The sequence below is a fragment of the Dendronephthya gigantea genome, unplaced genomic scaffold (genome assembly GCF_004324835.1).
Source record: "Dendronephthya gigantea isolate DGI-Jeju-01 unplaced genomic scaffold, DenGig_1.0 000138F, whole genome shotgun sequence".
In the NCBI taxonomy this organism is placed as follows: domain Eukaryota; kingdom Metazoa; phylum Cnidaria; class Anthozoa; order Malacalcyonacea; family Nephtheidae; genus Dendronephthya; species Dendronephthya gigantea.
This window is the reverse complement of record NW_021163148.1, coordinates 57,110-73,110: the sequence shown is the minus strand read 5'-3', so window position 1 is coordinate 73,110 and position 16,001 is coordinate 57,110. Positions and strand designations below refer to the sequence as shown.

Genomic DNA, 16,001 nt, shown 5'->3' with positions numbered 1-16,001 from the left:
TACTGTTATGATGGATTGCAGAAACCCATTGGTGGGACTGCATCAGCACCGGTTGCAAACATTAAAAGGCTATTTACCCGTGTAGCTAAATAAAAAACAAGCAGTAAATTTCTTATTAACTTGCAGCATATGTAATATCAGAGGGTGGCATGTTTTTGGGTATTTCAACAGTAAATTCAAAATATAAAAAATTAACAATGTCAATGAACTTTTTTAAATGCCATGAATCCTAATTATGGCTGCAATTTACCTGGTAATTCCACATAACGGATAAAATGTTGCTTTACTTCATCATTCACATCTTCATACTCAACAAGGGAGAGAAACTCTTCTGCACTTAGTGGCTTCTTGGTACCAGCAAGAAAAAGTGGCTCAATTTCCTTTGGATGTTTCTTAATTATGTCGACCAATGGTCCCATACCACACACAAACTGGTCAAGCTCTGCTTTCCTTGAGAGTATAATTCCATGAAGGCAGAGCGAAGTCATGGCCTGAAAACGGTTTTCTAGGCTCAGAGCATGTGGAAATCCAGTTTCCACCAACAATTGCTGTACATCACCAGCAACTCCTTTCACATCGTCCTCTTTGCAAATGCTGTCTATCTATCTCAGAAGAAAATTAGTGTAAGAAATCATCAGGCCATCCAAACACGGAAACCATTAAGTTGTGTAAAGAAGAAAATTAAATAGTAAGAAATGAGAAACAGGGGACAAAGCTAAGGAACAAAATTAATAAACCGTAGTTAAGGGTGAAGTTTCAATTAATCTAGACTGGCTGTACACACCTTACTTAAAGCCATCACATGATCAAAATCAACAACATCATCTTGTGAAAGGTACTCTGTTAGGTCATCAGGGGTTGGGTTTTGAAAATATGAATACACAGACATTGGGAAATGGGGAAACCCTGGCCCCCCTTGCAATATGGAAGAAGCCACCATTCGACCAGCAACTTTGAAGAGGTTGGCACGGAGTGCATCAGTGTTATGCATTGGCAAAAAGCGATCATTTCTGCCCTCAAAGAGGCGAGGTGTTGCTGAAGGTGACAACAATGAACGTAGAGCAACGGTAAAGAATTCCCTCTTTGGCCCTCCACCATCAATAGCTGGCTCTCCTTCAAAAGTAACTTTTAAAGGTTTTGTGAAATCAAACCTTCTTTGCTTGAAGAAAGCTATGCAATCAGAGAAAATGGTTTCTCTACTCACAGTTAACCTTGATGGAGCAACAGGTGCTGGCTTAAATCTCTTTAGAATGTCTTGGAGGGATGCTGCATCATTCAGGCAATTAGGAGCATCATTACAGCCATTAGGAGTAACATCTATTAATAAATATATCAGAAATAAGAATGCACTGTGCAATTAGTGATTATTCTAATGCCAAACGACAACTAATCTAAAATATGCAATTGTAATGCCTCAAAAAATCAAAAACACTTAATACATACATGTTGCTTGTGCAGGATTACTTATAATGAAGTCTATTGCAGCATCAATTGTTACAGATTGTTCTGATGCTTCTTTCAGAACATCAGCAGGACAGTCAGGGAACATATCTCTTAATTGTTGGACTTCTAAATCACACAGAGTCCATGCATTTAGATTCATTGTTTGCTGACTTTCCATTGGAGCAAACTGAGACTGATTGGTTACACTTTCAGTGGCTTGATTGGTTACACTGCTGGTGGATGGATTGGTTACATTGCTGGTGGATGGATTGGTTACTGCTGGTGGATGGATTGGTTACACTGCTGGTGGATGGTTCGTCACTTGAAGCAAATGTTCTTATGTCATTAGTTCGCTCTGTTGTCATGACAATATCTTCCTATATTAATTATATCATTAATTATGATTATGTGCTATAAATTTATTGATAGAAATTCTTTAGTACTTTCTATGTTGATATAAAATGCAATAATGATGATTTCAAAACTATTTAACTATAGTTTACCTCATCATCTATATCAAATAAATGGCGAATGTAGACTGGGCCATTGCCAGCAATGTGTCTAATTATTCTGGCATTTGCCTCCTGCCCTTCTGCAAGTTTAACAGTAGTTATCTTGTTTCCCACAGATTTAACAAATTCAAAGCTAAAAAAAAGAAGTTGATTAATATATTAATATATACTGTAGTTGATATATATATGGTATGTATATATATGGTATGTATATATATGGTATGTATATATATGGTATGTATATATATGGTATGTATATATATGGTATATATGGTATATATGGTATATATGGTATATATGGTATATATGGTATATATGGTATATATGGTATATATGGTATATATGGTATATATGGTATATATGGTATATATGGTATATATGGTATATATGGTATATATGGTATATATGGTATATATGGTATATATGGTATATGGTATATATGGTATATATGGTATATATGGTATATATGGTATATATGGTATATATGGTATATATGGTATATATGGTATATATGGTATATATGGTATATATGGTATATATGGTATATATGGTATATATGGTATATGGTATATATGGTATATATGGTATATATGGTATATATGGTATATATGGTATATATGGTATATATGGTATATATGGTATATATATATATATATATATAAACTCTGTATACTTACTCTGTTGTTTCAGATAGATGGCTTTTAAAAAGATTGAGGAGTTCCGATCGCAATTGCTGTTCAGACCAAGACTTGTCTAATGACCATGCGTCAATGAATAAGTTCCTGTTTATCAAATCTTGTTTAATATGCCGTCTGGGAAGCTCTTGCCAACGTGGCGATGGCAACAAACAGACATCTTTAATAATAATATCTGCCTTAGATTTACTTTTACTGGCTTTCGCTGCTGTAGTGTACGGCACAAAACGTCCATTGCCTGATCTTGGTAAAGGTCTTGCTGAACTTCTGTTTTGACCACGAGGAAGTCGGAATCTCTCTGAGAGTTCTTCGTTAGCAGTATTAACATTCCTGTTTTCACTGTTCCTCGAACTACCCCGTGTTTCGGCACTTGCAGCAGGCAAATTTTGTAACGAAGAAACAACCGATCTAACAAGCTGAGTTAAATCATTATTTACTTGATTACTCAAAAAATTCGAATTCGAATTGAAATTTTGCGTGTAATAACGCAAAATATATTTGACAAATTTGGTTGATTTTTACACCATTGTTAAGTTCATTTATTTCAATTTCAAATGACACATTGTACGTGTAATTTAGTTGAAAAATGAAGAAGTACTAGTTCGACAAAAAGGTTCATAAAAATCACCATTTTCCGCCAATGGGAACTGGACGTTTATTTTATTGAAAATTAGTCCGAAAGGGCTTTAAGGTGGCTCCCTACAGTTTTAGGAATATTGAAAACGAATGATTTAGATCATTTAGAAATTTCTTGCTAAACGAAACGAAATTTTCCAGATATATTAACGAACATTCCAACAGTTGAAAATTGTCTTTAAGTATCACGTCATTACCGTTGTTATAGTAACAATGGCGATTCAATATGGCCATCATTTTACCCATTCACGCATTTTACTTGAAAACAAATTCATTCGGTTACCCCAATTTTTTATTTTATAAAAAGTTTTCTTACAAAAAATTGGGAAATTTGAGCAAGTTTCAAAAAAGCCAAAAAATTTCTATAATGAAAAATCACGTTTTTTAATTTTTAATTTTGGCTCAATAGAATTTTTTTTAACTGGTTAAAATTTTCCATTTTTTTGTAAGAAAACTTTTCATAAAATAAAAAATTGGGGTAACCGGATTTGTTTTCGAGTAAAATGCGTGAATAGAAAAAATGTCGGCCATTTTGAATCGCCATTGTTGCCATAACAACGGTAATGACGTCATGCTTATGGGCAATTTCTGACTGTTAGAATGTTGGTTAATATATCTGGGAAATTTGTTTTTTTTAGCACGAAATCTCGTGCTAAAATTTTAAATAATAACCACAAGTTTTCAATATTTTAAAAAATTGTAGGGAACCACCTTAAAACCTAATTATTACTGAAAACTAAAACACAAATTTATCACAAAAATTCTGGTTATTCAATGTTCAACGATAGAAGTTTAAAGAACACAATGCCTCCATTAAGCATGGAACAACAAACATTTATTGTAAAAACATTTTATGATACATAACTAAATTTTGCTACATAACAATTTGTCGATTTAATTAAATTTGCATTTTGTTTTGTCTGGAGGTCTCATTTCGAATTCCCATTGGTGGAAAAATTTGATTTTGAGCAACAATTTTTAAAAGAACGGTATAATCGCAAACTAAATAAGCTAATCTTTGTTGCCATTTAAAAATTATATTGTTTACTTTACAGGGTGTATCAAAAAAATGTCCCAAATGTAAAATTTCCGTTTTCCAGGATGTTTTGCAGAATTTGGCAAATTTTTGTGCTCCTAGAGATAGTTAAGACTTATCTGGTATACCTAGGCCAAGTTTGGTTTTTCATTAACAAAATTATGTTACCGGGGGGGTGGTTCCTTTCCACTGATATTGAGAGGGCTTGCGCGCGAAAATGTGAAGTTGAAATTGAGATATTATTTAGCTGTCTAAAAGTTGGAAAGCTTTTTGATAAACTGTCGAAGTTTCAGGAAAAATAATGCAAACTGGGAGCAACGCACGACCCCTAAAAGTGACAAATATTTCATTGCGCGCAGTGGAATAAATGCATGGTTGATTTTAGCGTGACCAATCTCATGCAAGGCTGGGCAAATGAATAAATTAAAGCGAGAAACTGAACAAGAAGACGAAGCAATTTAATAACAAGATTTTTATTCTTGATGTTAATCCTCAACATTTCCACCATTTCTTTCTAAGCAAACTGCAGCTCGTCTGAGCATGGTAAACACTGAACGGCGAACCACATTTGTCTGTCCTGCCTCAAATTATCCATTTCGTTCGAAATTCTTTCTTGCAAATCGCCTATGCTACCACCGGCAAATCTAGGTGAATGGACAGACAAATGGTTCGCTGTTCAGTGTTTAGTATGCTCAGACAAGCAGCAGTTTGTGTTTAGTATGCTCAGACAAGCAGCAGTTTGCTTAGAAGAAAATGGTGGACATGCTGAGAATTAACATCACGAATAAATCGCTTTGTTTTGTGTTCAGTTTCTCGCTTTAATTTATTCATTTCCCCAGCCTTACATGAGATTGGTCACGCTAAAATCAACGATGCATTTAATCCACTGCGCGCAACGAAATATTTGTCACTTTTAGGGGTCGCGCGTTGCTCCCAGTTTGCATTATTTTTCCTGAAACTTTGGCAGTTTATTAAAAAGCTTTCCTACTTTTAGACAGCTAAATAATATCTCAATTTCAGCTTCACATTTTCGAGCGCAAGCCCTCTCAATATCAGTGAAAAGGAACCACCCCCCCGGTAACACAATTTTTTTAATGAGAAACCAAACTTGGCCTAGGTATACCAGATAAGTTTATCCTGGAAAACGGAAATTTTACATTTGGGACATTTTTTCTTATACACCCTGTAGTATTTTATACACAGCAGCCTGTCAAAGTTGGATTCGAATTTTTTTTATACACACTGTATGTCATATGCCAAATTCGTCATACGTGTACCATCACAACTGCTCGTCCAAATGGTTCAGGAACTTCCCCATACAACATGGTAATGTATCCCCCCCATATGTGTGGTAATGTATGTGGCGTGATAATGGCTATTTTATCTGTGGTTACCCAAAAGGCACCTAAGCTATGGCGAAATGTAATACTTTTACAGAGGAATGGCCTTCCTTCCAGGTTACATCCTGCTGTTCCTGAAGTTGACCAGCTATTACAAGATTCCAGTTTTCATCCTGCTGTTCCTGAAGTTGACCAGTTACTAGAAGATTCCAATTTACATCCAGCTGTTGCTGAAGTTGACCAACATTTAGAAGATTCCAAAAAAACATCCTGCTGTTCTTGACGTTGACCAGCATTTGGAAGAGTCCAGTTCACATCCGCCTCTTCCTGGAGTTGTCCTGGAAATAGGAGAGTCTGGTAATCATTCGGCTTTTCCTGAAGATCCAGAAGACAAATGCCCAAACGATAAAGAAATTAAGAACAAAGGCAAAAAAATATTCCAACTTTACAGTGGGGGAAAGGTTCTCTAGCTTAAAGGAACTGGAAGAGGCAATACTGCAGTACGAATCTCAGCACTACTGTCAGCTCAGGAAGAGAGAAGCTAGAACAATACACCTTTTCCAGGTCGAATTCAGAAATATCGAGATGATTTTCAGAGTATCCAACTTAAAGTAATAAACTCTAAGTGAATTTCAGATAATGCAGTTGTAATTCAGAAAACGTTAAATGAAGTTCAAATAGTTACAATCAATTTCAGATAAAATCATATGAATTTCAGACAGTTCGAATCAATTTCATGCAGTTGCAAATTCAATTCAGAAAAACACACATGAATTTCAAACAAAGCTTTTTTTAATAACTTTAGGTTACGAAAATACTGGTAATAACATCAAAAAATGCAAAAACAGCCACAAGTTCCTCTGCATGTAGTTATGAACTTATGTTCCTACATTTACGTCTTCCATGTTGAGAACACTTTGAAAAAATCCATGAGCATGCTTGTCATGCTCGCATAATGTAAATTTCCCGGGGAAATTTGAGCCATGGCATCATTGATAATTCCTTCAACGTATGTCAATGGCTGTTCTACCACACCAGGGGGTTGAACAGTGGCGGATCTAGGGTTAGGCAGAATAAATTAAAAGGCCTAATTTTAAATTCAAAATACCTCAATACGAACGCTATTGGTCACCGATTTCTAAAGAATATTTTTAAATAAAAATCTACCAATGCAATTACGATTTTAAGCTGTAGTAATTTATTCTGCCTAACCCTGAATTCTCCACTGGCCGGTTGAATTGGAGGAACTCTCATGTGCTGCTTTACACAAGCTTTCATTTTGCTTCAGATTGTCTCCACAGGGTTAAGCATCAGAGAATACGGTTCTAAACAACATACATTTAAGCCTGGATGCTGAGTAATGCATTCTTCGAACTTGGAGTGACATGGAGCATTATTACAAACAATAACGACTGAGTCAACTTGTATTCCGGCTGGTAGCCTTTCAAGCATTTCCAGAAGCCATGCCTTTGCTGCGTCAGATTTAAATGCCCCCCTTCGTCTCGTGTTGTAAATCATCTGATATGATGATATTGCACATATAACATGTACATTTGGTCCCTTGGAAGTTGGGAGTTTAATAACTGCTCGTTCACCTACTAGAGCTCGGCCTTGTGATCTTCGGCAAAATAGATTGACATTTGTAACATCCATCCAAATGATCATTTTGCCCTCTTGCATTAATTCACTTATTATTTCGACGTACTGTCGTCGCAACGTTTTGTTAACATCTGTGTTCATGGTTGCTGGCACGGCATATACTTTCTTTATCGTTATAATCCTCCGTTCAAAGTAGTTACCAATAGTTGATTTGGAAACGCAGATCCCCAATTCTTGTGCTACCCTATCTGACAACTGTTGTAATGTGAGGCTAGGATCACTTTCAACTAGGGCAACAACGCGGTCAATCTGGGCATGGGTTAGCTTCTTCCGCCTCTGGACTTCGCATTTTCAGCATCATTCGAATCCATGTATACGCCGTTTTGTAGTTAACACCAAGCTGGGCAGCAAGATCACTCCAATTCCCGCCATTATTGGCCAGTCTTACAATCCTTGCTCTATTGGCTGGTGCAATTCGCGAATATGGACCACACGGCATTATTTCTCAACACAGGGCACAAATTGTGTTGGTTGTGATGCCTTTATGCATTGGCAGCACACATTTTAGTACACTTTGTGAAAGTCCAACATCTCTTGGGAGATTTCTTATTTCAGAATATCTGCACATTGCTCTATATGTCTGATTATCATTTGCTAATGTCTGAAATCCCTTTGGACATTTTTGATTATCAATTCAAAACATCTGAAATTTGCATGGGCATTTTCTGATTGTCATTTAGAAATATCTGAAATACCATGGCAACTCTGATTAACACTTACGGCTATCTGAAAATCATTTGGATATTTCTGAATTTGAGCTGTTAAAAGAGTGCCAAAAATGGTCGAAATAGCCAACAAGAGCTTAAGAGCCCTTAAGATCTCCTGCAAATTTGGTGGAAAATCTTCGAGACAGGGTGAAAACATAAAAAAATTGTCTAGTTCCTTTTGTCAGTGCTGCCCGTTCGAAACTTATCTGACACTTTCTTTGGATGGACAAGTTTTAGAGGTTACCAAGGCTCATGACGAACAAAATCATCAGACCTTGCATGAATTATACAATCACTTTCCCCAACAACGACGTCTTGTTGGAGAGGGTAAAGAAGAAATAAAAGAGGCAATACGTCTAAAAGCAAATAAAAAACTTATACAGCAAAAGATTGAACTATCTATTAACTGGCCGTCCTGTTACGATGAAAGACATTCAAAACACACAAGCCCAGATCAGAAAGGAACATAATAGCAGTGAACTAGAGACTGTTCTCACCTTTTTGAAAAAAGATCGTAATTCCACAGTTCAGGTTACAGTAGACACAAAGAACGAATTTAAGTGCTTATTTTACCAGGATGAAAAGATAAGGGTCGTTTTTGCAATGTTCCCAGATTTGTTAATGGTTGATGCGACTTACAAGTTACTCGATTTGAAAATGCCGATATATATTTTCCTGGCAGTGGATAGTCACAGTTTAAGTTAAATTGTTGGACTGTTTATAGTTGCTGAATCAGAAATAACAATTGAATCTGCTGTAGGATGCTTTAAGAAGCATAATTCCGCATGGCAGAAAACAACAGTGGTGATATCGGATAAAGATTCCACTGAGAGAAATGTTTTCAGCAAATGTTTCCCTGGAGTAGACCTTAAATTTGTCTATTTCACACATTAAGAACATTCAAGAGAGAAATCACTATAGATAAGATGGGTGAAAGAAATAGATATCTAGAAGTGTTGACAAATAACCTATTCTTGTTCAGCTGAAGAATACCAGATTAATTTAGATTTGCTAAAATCAACAAAAATTGATTCTGTTGTAATTATGTCACACCATACGCCTTTAAGCATATACCAAGCAATATTTTCTGACATGGTCAAAATAAAAGAAAAACTGTCAGACAACAACTTTTTTATTACAAAACATGATCAAACACATGTGACTGCTTCACCATTCACCATGGGCCAGCTCTGCCAGTCAAACCTGAAGTTGACATTTACATTGATTTGCCTCACAGCATGTCTTTCATTTGTATGCCCCAACATGTTCCCTGTGTTTAAAGGAGATATGTCACTATCTGCGCATCTTTTCTGCGCATAAGTTTGATTTTTTCGGAAATCGTCGGAAATATCTCGGTTGAGTTGTCGGCCATTGTCATTTTCGTCAAGGAGTGATGATTAAATATGTCGTCACCTGCGGATGTTACGATTAGTCACACTACGGTAAGAAAAATATGAATATCTTTGCATTTTTTATTACTTTTGTAAAGATTCGTTCAAGCATACTGACCGCTATATTTGTGTTATAATAGGTCGAACATTGTAACTGTAAGAGTTCTTGCTGCACCAAACGGAAAGAAAACAGTAGCCGCGGTTGTCCATGCAAGGGCCGAAATGAAATGTGTTCCTTGAACTGCCGATGTGGTACTAGTTCGAAACCTTGTAAAAACAAGGTATATAAATATTTTATTCATCACAGCGAGAGTTGTCCTATTACTTTCAGCGTTTGGTGATGCAATTATGAAATGTTGAATTAATCCGATATTTCTTCAGGAAACAGGAGAACAGTGCTTGCTAAACACACTTGCGCCTCGTCCGACTCGCCGTGGTAAACAGAAAAAGCCTGGCTTACGCACAAGCCAGTAGAATCCGAGGAAGCAATCAGAGAAAAGGAAGATAAAGATGTAAAGGTATTCTGCTGTCGTACTTTTGCTATTGTATGGATATTAATATCAGTTTATCATCCTCTAAGTTATCTGTTTACAAATGGCACATTTGTTATTCACAGTAATGCTTGTTGGCCCAGAATGGCTAGAGCTAATGCAAAGGAATTTTACTTTGTGGCTAACTCTTATATCATAATATGTGCATGGGAAAAGCACTTCTAATAAATGTATAGTTATGGCATGTTTTTAATTTATATATAGGCCTTTATCGCTACATTAGATGAGGCTATGGTTAGAAAATTAGCTGTTCGGAGCCTGAGAAGAGGCATTGGGAGCATGGATTATATCCACTCTCTCTTGATAATGGAAGACTACCTTGACAGTGAGGAGGAAGATGGAACAGGAGAATTTGGAGAACAGTTAGGAGACCTTTCCAACACAACTGTCAATGAAAGAGCACAAGCAGCTGAACCTGAACCTGATGAACCCATGGAAGGAACAGTGCCTGACTGGTGTGTATGTCATCGTTGTAGACCAATGCCACAGGAAGTGGAAAACAAATGCTGTAGACAAAAGAAATGTATAACATATTCATCAAGGTTTGCTAAATTATGTATGGATCCTGATGTTTTAGAATTATGCATCAGGAACACTAGTGATATACGAAATGACCAAGAGGACAACTCAACTAGAGCATTTCGCAAGGCAGCATACCGGCAGTTTATTTTGGCTCGGTATGGCTATCTGGGCAAAGGGAATCGGAGGGTCTGCCCATCCTGTGTAGTACTAAAGATCAGATCTCGTTATCCATCGCTCACAGGAGTGTATATGGGGTATAGAGAGCAGTAGATACAATTTTTTCAGCTTAATGCTGCCTTACATATTATGTTTTTTTAATTACAGAAGCAAACAAGACAATGTATATACTCTGTATATAGAGTATAAATGATTTTTTGGCAAACAAATGACATACTTGTAGTTATTCTTTTTTTTCGAATCTGCTTCTTCTTTTGCATATTTCAGTTGTAGTTGGTGCAGGTACGTGAGCAATTGTTGGTGCAATAAATCCAGGATCACTTTCATTCAGAGATACATGTTGTGTTACACCACTAACATCTTCTTACCTTCTTTGTAATATTTTAGCCATCAAGAGGGGGATGTATTCGTAGCCTTTCGTGACTTTTACAATTTTTTGATCCCACTGTCTTGTTCTGGGATTGTATTTCCTTGTGACCAATTTCTCCCCTGTCTTTCCTGTTGCTTGGGGTGAGTTCACATGAAAATTCCAGTCAATAGCCGTAAGTTGCTTTCTCGCCTTGTATGCTTTGTAACTGAAACATGATGAAATAAAATTTACTCAAGTAATAATTGTGTGTTAATTGTGCAGTATTATTCTATTTTCATTGCACAGTGCTTTTTCTATTATTATCACAGAAATTGGTACAAAAAGGTATTCTATATATGATACCTGAAAGGTATTCTCTTTGGTGTATACATTAAACTTAGGCTATTGGCACACTCAATGCTGCCAGTATGCCTGAAAAACAACAACAGTATTATTAATAAATAGTATTAGTATTCTAACAGAGGGGGAGTTTGAGATGGAAGAAGGTGGAGCTAACAGCAAAAGATAACTACAATGTTTGAGGACTTTTTTAGGAATTTGTTAATTCTAAGATGAATAAGTCAATATAGTTTTCAGTTCACAAACTGTCTTTTCTGAAAATTATTAGGCTGGCTAGAGAGAACTATATTTGCTTATGATTATGAAAATCCATATTTCACAACAATCCATGAGGCAGATAAAATTTTAGTTTCATAAATATATTCACCTAAATCTAGTGTAATATTTGAAGCTAGCAAGTAGCTCTGGGTTCAGGATAACCTTCTGCAACTCCAGAAAATCATTATCCCTGTGGTCAAACCACGGTAGGCTTTCATCATGTACATCAGCATCATGGTCACATTGTCCACCAAGCTATTGATGTTCATTACAAACATGATGTAGTAAAGCTATCCACTTGTCCTATAATTAAATTTATTTACTCCTTTTTCATTTACTGTTATTAGAGAATGTAACAGTGCTTAAATTTCTGAATGTCATGGAATTGGTGGTGTAATACACAACTCCATAAGGATCATACCTTCATTACTTTTAAAGCTTCTTCATCAGATGTTGAGCCATCTCTTCTGCACATATTAGCGCAGTGCCAAAAATGCCTTACAATGTGTGGGGACCAATCCTGAATTTTTCTCATGGCCTTTGGTTTACCAAGCTGGAATATATACAAAGCATGTTTTGATATAGAGACTTTTCCATAAATGGCAACCAAACCAACAACTTTCATATAAAAAAGCTACCACTTAAATGTGCTAGATTATAATGCTATATAAAATGAACAGAATAAAAAGTGTTCTCTGGGTGGTAATCTATCAAAATATCTTTTTTAAACAAAAAAGTCAACATGGGAAGAATTATAAGCCATGTAAGTTCAAATTGTGAAATAATTAACTGACCTATCCAGAAAACCATACCTTTGCAAGACATTTTTTTATGCTTTTTGATTTGTGCCAAACATCAAGGGTGTGAGTAATATCCCCAAATTCTTTTTCTAAAATGGAATATACAGTATAAGATAGATATTTATTAAACAAAAATATTTTGTATATAAAAATGATACTTTTTACATGTGGTTTAAATGGCCTTAACGCCTTGGAGTAAACTGTATATCACTAATTACTTTACAATTTAAAGTGTTTTCAATAAATTTACCGATCATAACATTAACATACCAAGAAAGGCTATTATTGAAGTTGATGCATCAGTCACAAGTTCCACAACATTTAAAGTCTTTGTTATGACATTTAACCCCCTCTTTATAGCCTTTCTCTCTCCATGTTTGTCGAGGCGAGGCCAACATGTCTCTTGTCCAAGACTTCGATGTCAATGATGTAATTTGTTTCTGCTTCAACCAGGAGGTAACACAAATTCTTGGCATTGAAGCCTGGAGAATCACATTGGCCATCGCCCCCAACAATGACATCTTTTCCAGCAAATTCCAGCAAAATTTCCCCTCTCATCCAGGACCACCATTCATTTATGGTTGGAATTATGTACAGCCTTTGCATTCTGTAATATGTGGAACTAGACACAAATGTCAATCCATAAAAGTTTGCAAGCCTTTCAATTTTAGCAAAACTGTTACCCGACAGCAAGATTGAGGCTGCTGCCTGTATGTTGTTGATGTACATCCCATTAACCTCCGGTGATGAGCAAAATTTGAAATCATGACCCGACAAGCAAGAACAATGAATTATGACAGTAGTACCAATGATATGGTGTTTCACAGTGGTGGTATTTGTGCAACCGGGTGTCTGACAACGGTCTTGGAAAACTTTCAACAGCAGGTCGAGTGAGCAAATGACTTTCTGGCTGCTTATTAATTTAACTTCTCGGGTATAATGATTAAGTTCCTCTCCTCTGCTCAGTTTTTTGTGGGGGCCATATGTAAGGGTGCTGGAACTAGTGTTGACATCTTGCACAGGTATAAGTTCTTTAGTGCTTTTTTGAAGTTCCCTAATAATGACAATAAACCTAATTAGTAATAAATACACAATTGCTTATATGTAGCATCATATTCCAACTATAAGCCAGCTGGAACAGTTGTACACAATAAACATTGTATGCTCTAGAAGAAGAACTATCATATAAATCATATTTAGCTCAGCATTAACTGAATTTAAGCTCTGTTCATATAGCTTCCCAGTACACAATACAAATAAACAAGCTATGCAAAATTAATTTTAAAAATTTATATTAAAAAGTTCCATATCTTGCTTGCAGAAGCATATCACTCTCCTCATCTGAACTGTCTTCATCTTGACTATCATCACGTGGGAGCTGGCTTGTGCTACTGTAAATTGTAATAAAGAGGAGTCAGCGTTTTAATTTGTTATAAATGAATTGTAATTAGGACATATTTTTTTAGAACATTAAGTGATCTACTGATAGCGATCTTTATCAGGTTCATATTTATTGGTTAAATAAGATCACTTCTTAAGCATCACTATGTTTAAGAATACCTTTCTTCATCTGATTCATTCCAATGCTGGTTGTCTCTTTCAACAAAACCCTTCTCTTTGATACGTAAACAACGTACAGCTGAAGATGAAATGTCATGCAAACTGCAAAACAAAAACAAAGGTTCACATTACAAATTAAATACAAAAACCCACACAATATTGGCAATCTTCTCGCTATCGTATTTAGCTTGCTAGCAATGATTTTCTTTACCTAACCCTTTCATCAGAGCTTACTTCATCCGAGGATACTCCTTCATCGTCAGTAAAAAGGGACACGTTTAACCTGTTCAATACAATACCTTTTGTTAAAAGGAATAACTATACAGTGTGTATCATAAAAAAGGCTAGTCTTTGAAATCCATATTAGGCATATTCTATTGAATTCACATGACAAGAACTGTACGTGTCAGATGAATTCAATAGAATATGGCTAATTTGAATTTCAAAGACTAGCCTTTTTTATGATACACCATGTAGAATACCTCGCAAATGAGATTAATACGCACAATAGAAACACAATAGAAACACAATATACAATGAATATCATTAGCAGGGTATTCTATGGTTGTACCATACTTGTCAAGCGACGTTTCAACAGCAGTGGCAGCTTCCTCTTCAACAATTGCTGTGTCAGTGCCATTGTCTTTCAAAATAGGTGATTGGTTCTGTGCCAGGGATAATTTTATTGGGGCTCTCAAAGGTGTCGATGTATGTGGGCCTACGACATAAAACAGCAAGTAATTACAGGTATGTGGCGTTTTTCAAAAGACATTTTTCGTGTTTGTAAATTGCTGGCAATAAATTACACTTGCCTTCCAAAGCCGTGTCCAACACGTCCATGCTGCTGATGTTCAAATCATCAGAAGCATCTCCAACTGAAGTCTCAGCTATCTCTTTCGTCCACTTGTTTCGATTTTCAAAACATTTGTTCACTGCAGTCCTAAATGTTTAGATCTCAGCTATTTATTTCGCTTAAAATCCAATGCTGATAAAACGAAAAACGTAAGAAAAAGTAGAAATAATACCTCCTGCGATATTCGAGTGAAAGCAAATGGGACGCAAAATCGCTGTCGCTATATGAATCATACCCAGCGAGATATTTCGATTCCTTCCAAGTCTCATGGAGTTTTCAGCTTAAATAAATCCGTCTATGTTCACGGTTCCACATTTTTTTCTTGGTATTGTCGTCTTCGTACTTTCTTTTGCGTCCAGAATTCTTTCGCTTTCCACCACGGCCATGCAGTGGCCGCTCTAGCATTTCCGCCATATTGAAATAACAATAATGAAAAAGTCAGCCTGACTTTTTCAAGTTGAGAATGCGCAGAAAAGATGCGCAGATAGTGACATAGCTCCTTTAACAATAAATACTGTACACATGTTCACCATAATAATACCAATGTGTAATGTGTAAAATAACTGTACAATCTAGGAGATCATTTTAACCAGAATGAAAATCCTGCAACAATTGCTTTTTTTTGTTTATGACTGTGTGCTAGTTAGAAACTTCCTATTTCATATAGTTCTCTCCTGCTAAAGATGTCTGCTTGAATACTCTTTAAATGTAGTCTAGCAGGCAACTAAAGCTATCTTCTCTTGCAGATGGATATCTTGGTCAATACCACCATAACTCATGGAGATTAAAATTTAATTTAAAATATAATTCATATATACACCATATAATAATTATATTATACCATATTACAATTATAATGCATGTAGAGTGTTTCACACCCTATCAGATATAGAGAGGAGGGGGTTACAGAGATTGCTAGGCAGTAATTATATTTAAGTGTTCTTTGTGTTATTGCCATTTACATGCAACCTCATGGGTTATGTCCAACAGGTTATGATACATATTTGTGAGCATAGTTTTTAAAACACCTTTTCAAAAACATCTAGAGCCTGATGCTACATCACAAAATATTTAGACCACAACGAAAATGTTGGCAATAACATTTATGTAGTTTTCCTAATGTTTTGCTTTGAAATCATTTGATGGCATTTG

The 16,001-nt window shown here is 35.9% G+C and overlaps 3 protein-coding genes and 1 pseudogene across 3 annotated transcripts; 1 reads left to right on the top strand and 3 right to left on the bottom strand.

Annotated features, from left to right (window-relative positions):
* Nucleotides 1-5: 5 nt before the first annotated feature.
* Nucleotides 6-1,664, bottom strand: LOC114536522 (G2/M phase-specific E3 ubiquitin-protein ligase-like). The gene is made up of 4 exons (XM_028557865.1): nucleotides 1,444-1,664; nucleotides 785-1,317; nucleotides 251-602; nucleotides 6-85 (listed from the first exon to the last, which is right to left on the bottom strand). Exons 1-4 carry the CDS (start codon nucleotides 1,619-1,621, stop codon nucleotides 6-8), a joined length of 1,143 nt encoding a protein of 380 aa, XP_028413666.1. The 5' UTR covers nucleotides 1,622-1,664.
* Nucleotides 1,665-1,668: 4 nt separating this feature from the next.
* Nucleotides 1,669-3,540, bottom strand: LOC114536521. Its single transcript, XM_028557864.1, has 5 exons — nucleotides 3,529-3,540; nucleotides 2,633-3,066; nucleotides 1,947-2,088; nucleotides 1,721-1,820; nucleotides 1,669-1,676 (listed from the first exon to the last, which is right to left on the bottom strand). Exons 1-5 carry the CDS (start codon nucleotides 3,538-3,540, stop codon nucleotides 1,669-1,671), a joined length of 696 nt encoding a protein of 231 aa, XP_028413665.1.
* Nucleotides 3,541-9,431: 5,891 nt separating this feature from the next.
* LOC114536520 (P2X purinoceptor 7-like) lies at nucleotides 9,432-10,762 on the top strand. The gene is made up of 3 exons (XM_028557863.1): nucleotides 9,432-9,470; nucleotides 9,560-9,700; nucleotides 10,175-10,762. Exons 1-3 carry the CDS (start codon nucleotides 9,432-9,434, stop codon nucleotides 10,760-10,762), a joined length of 768 nt encoding a protein of 255 aa, XP_028413664.1.
* A 290-nt stretch (nucleotides 10,763-11,052) lies between these two features.
* LOC114536519 lies at nucleotides 11,053-15,263 on the bottom strand (annotated as a pseudogene).
* Nucleotides 15,264-16,001: the final 738 nt, after the last annotated feature.

What these genes read in the sequence shown, in the direction of transcription:
- LOC114536522 (XM_028557865.1), bottom strand. Translation starts at nt 1,621, where the DNA reads ATGGAAAGTCAGCAAACAATGAATCTAAATGCATGGACTCTGTGTGAT. An exon ending in TAATCCTGCACAAGCAACAT is followed by an intron (nt 1,318 to 1,443) that starts GTATGTATTAAG and finishes ATTTATTAATAG; the next exon opens with ATGTTACTCCTAATGGCTGT. An exon ending in ATGTGATGGCTTTAAGTAAG is followed by an intron (nt 603 to 784) that starts GTGTGTACAGCC and finishes CTTCTGAGATAG; the next exon opens with ATAGACAGCATTTGCAAAGA.
- LOC114536521 (XM_028557864.1), bottom strand. An exon ending in CATCTATCTGAAACAACAGA is followed by an intron (nt 2,089 to 2,632) that starts GTAAGTATACAG and finishes TCTTTTTTTTAG; the next exon opens with CTTTGAATTTGTTAAATCTG. An exon ending in TATTTGATATAGATGATGAG is followed by an intron (nt 1,821 to 1,946) that starts GTAAACTATAGT and finishes TAATTAATATAG; the next exon opens with GAAGATATTGTCATGACAAC.
- LOC114536520 (XM_028557863.1), top strand. Translation starts at nt 9,432, where the DNA reads ATGTCGTCACCTGCGGATGTTACGATTAGTCACACTACG. An exon ending in TTACGATTAGTCACACTACG is followed by an intron (nt 9,471 to 9,559) that starts GTAAGAAAAATA and finishes GTGTTATAATAG; the next exon opens with GTCGAACATTGTAACTGTAA. An exon ending in CGAAACCTTGTAAAAACAAG is followed by an intron (nt 9,701 to 10,174) that starts GTATATAAATAT and finishes ATTTATATATAG; the next exon opens with GCCTTTATCGCTACATTAGA.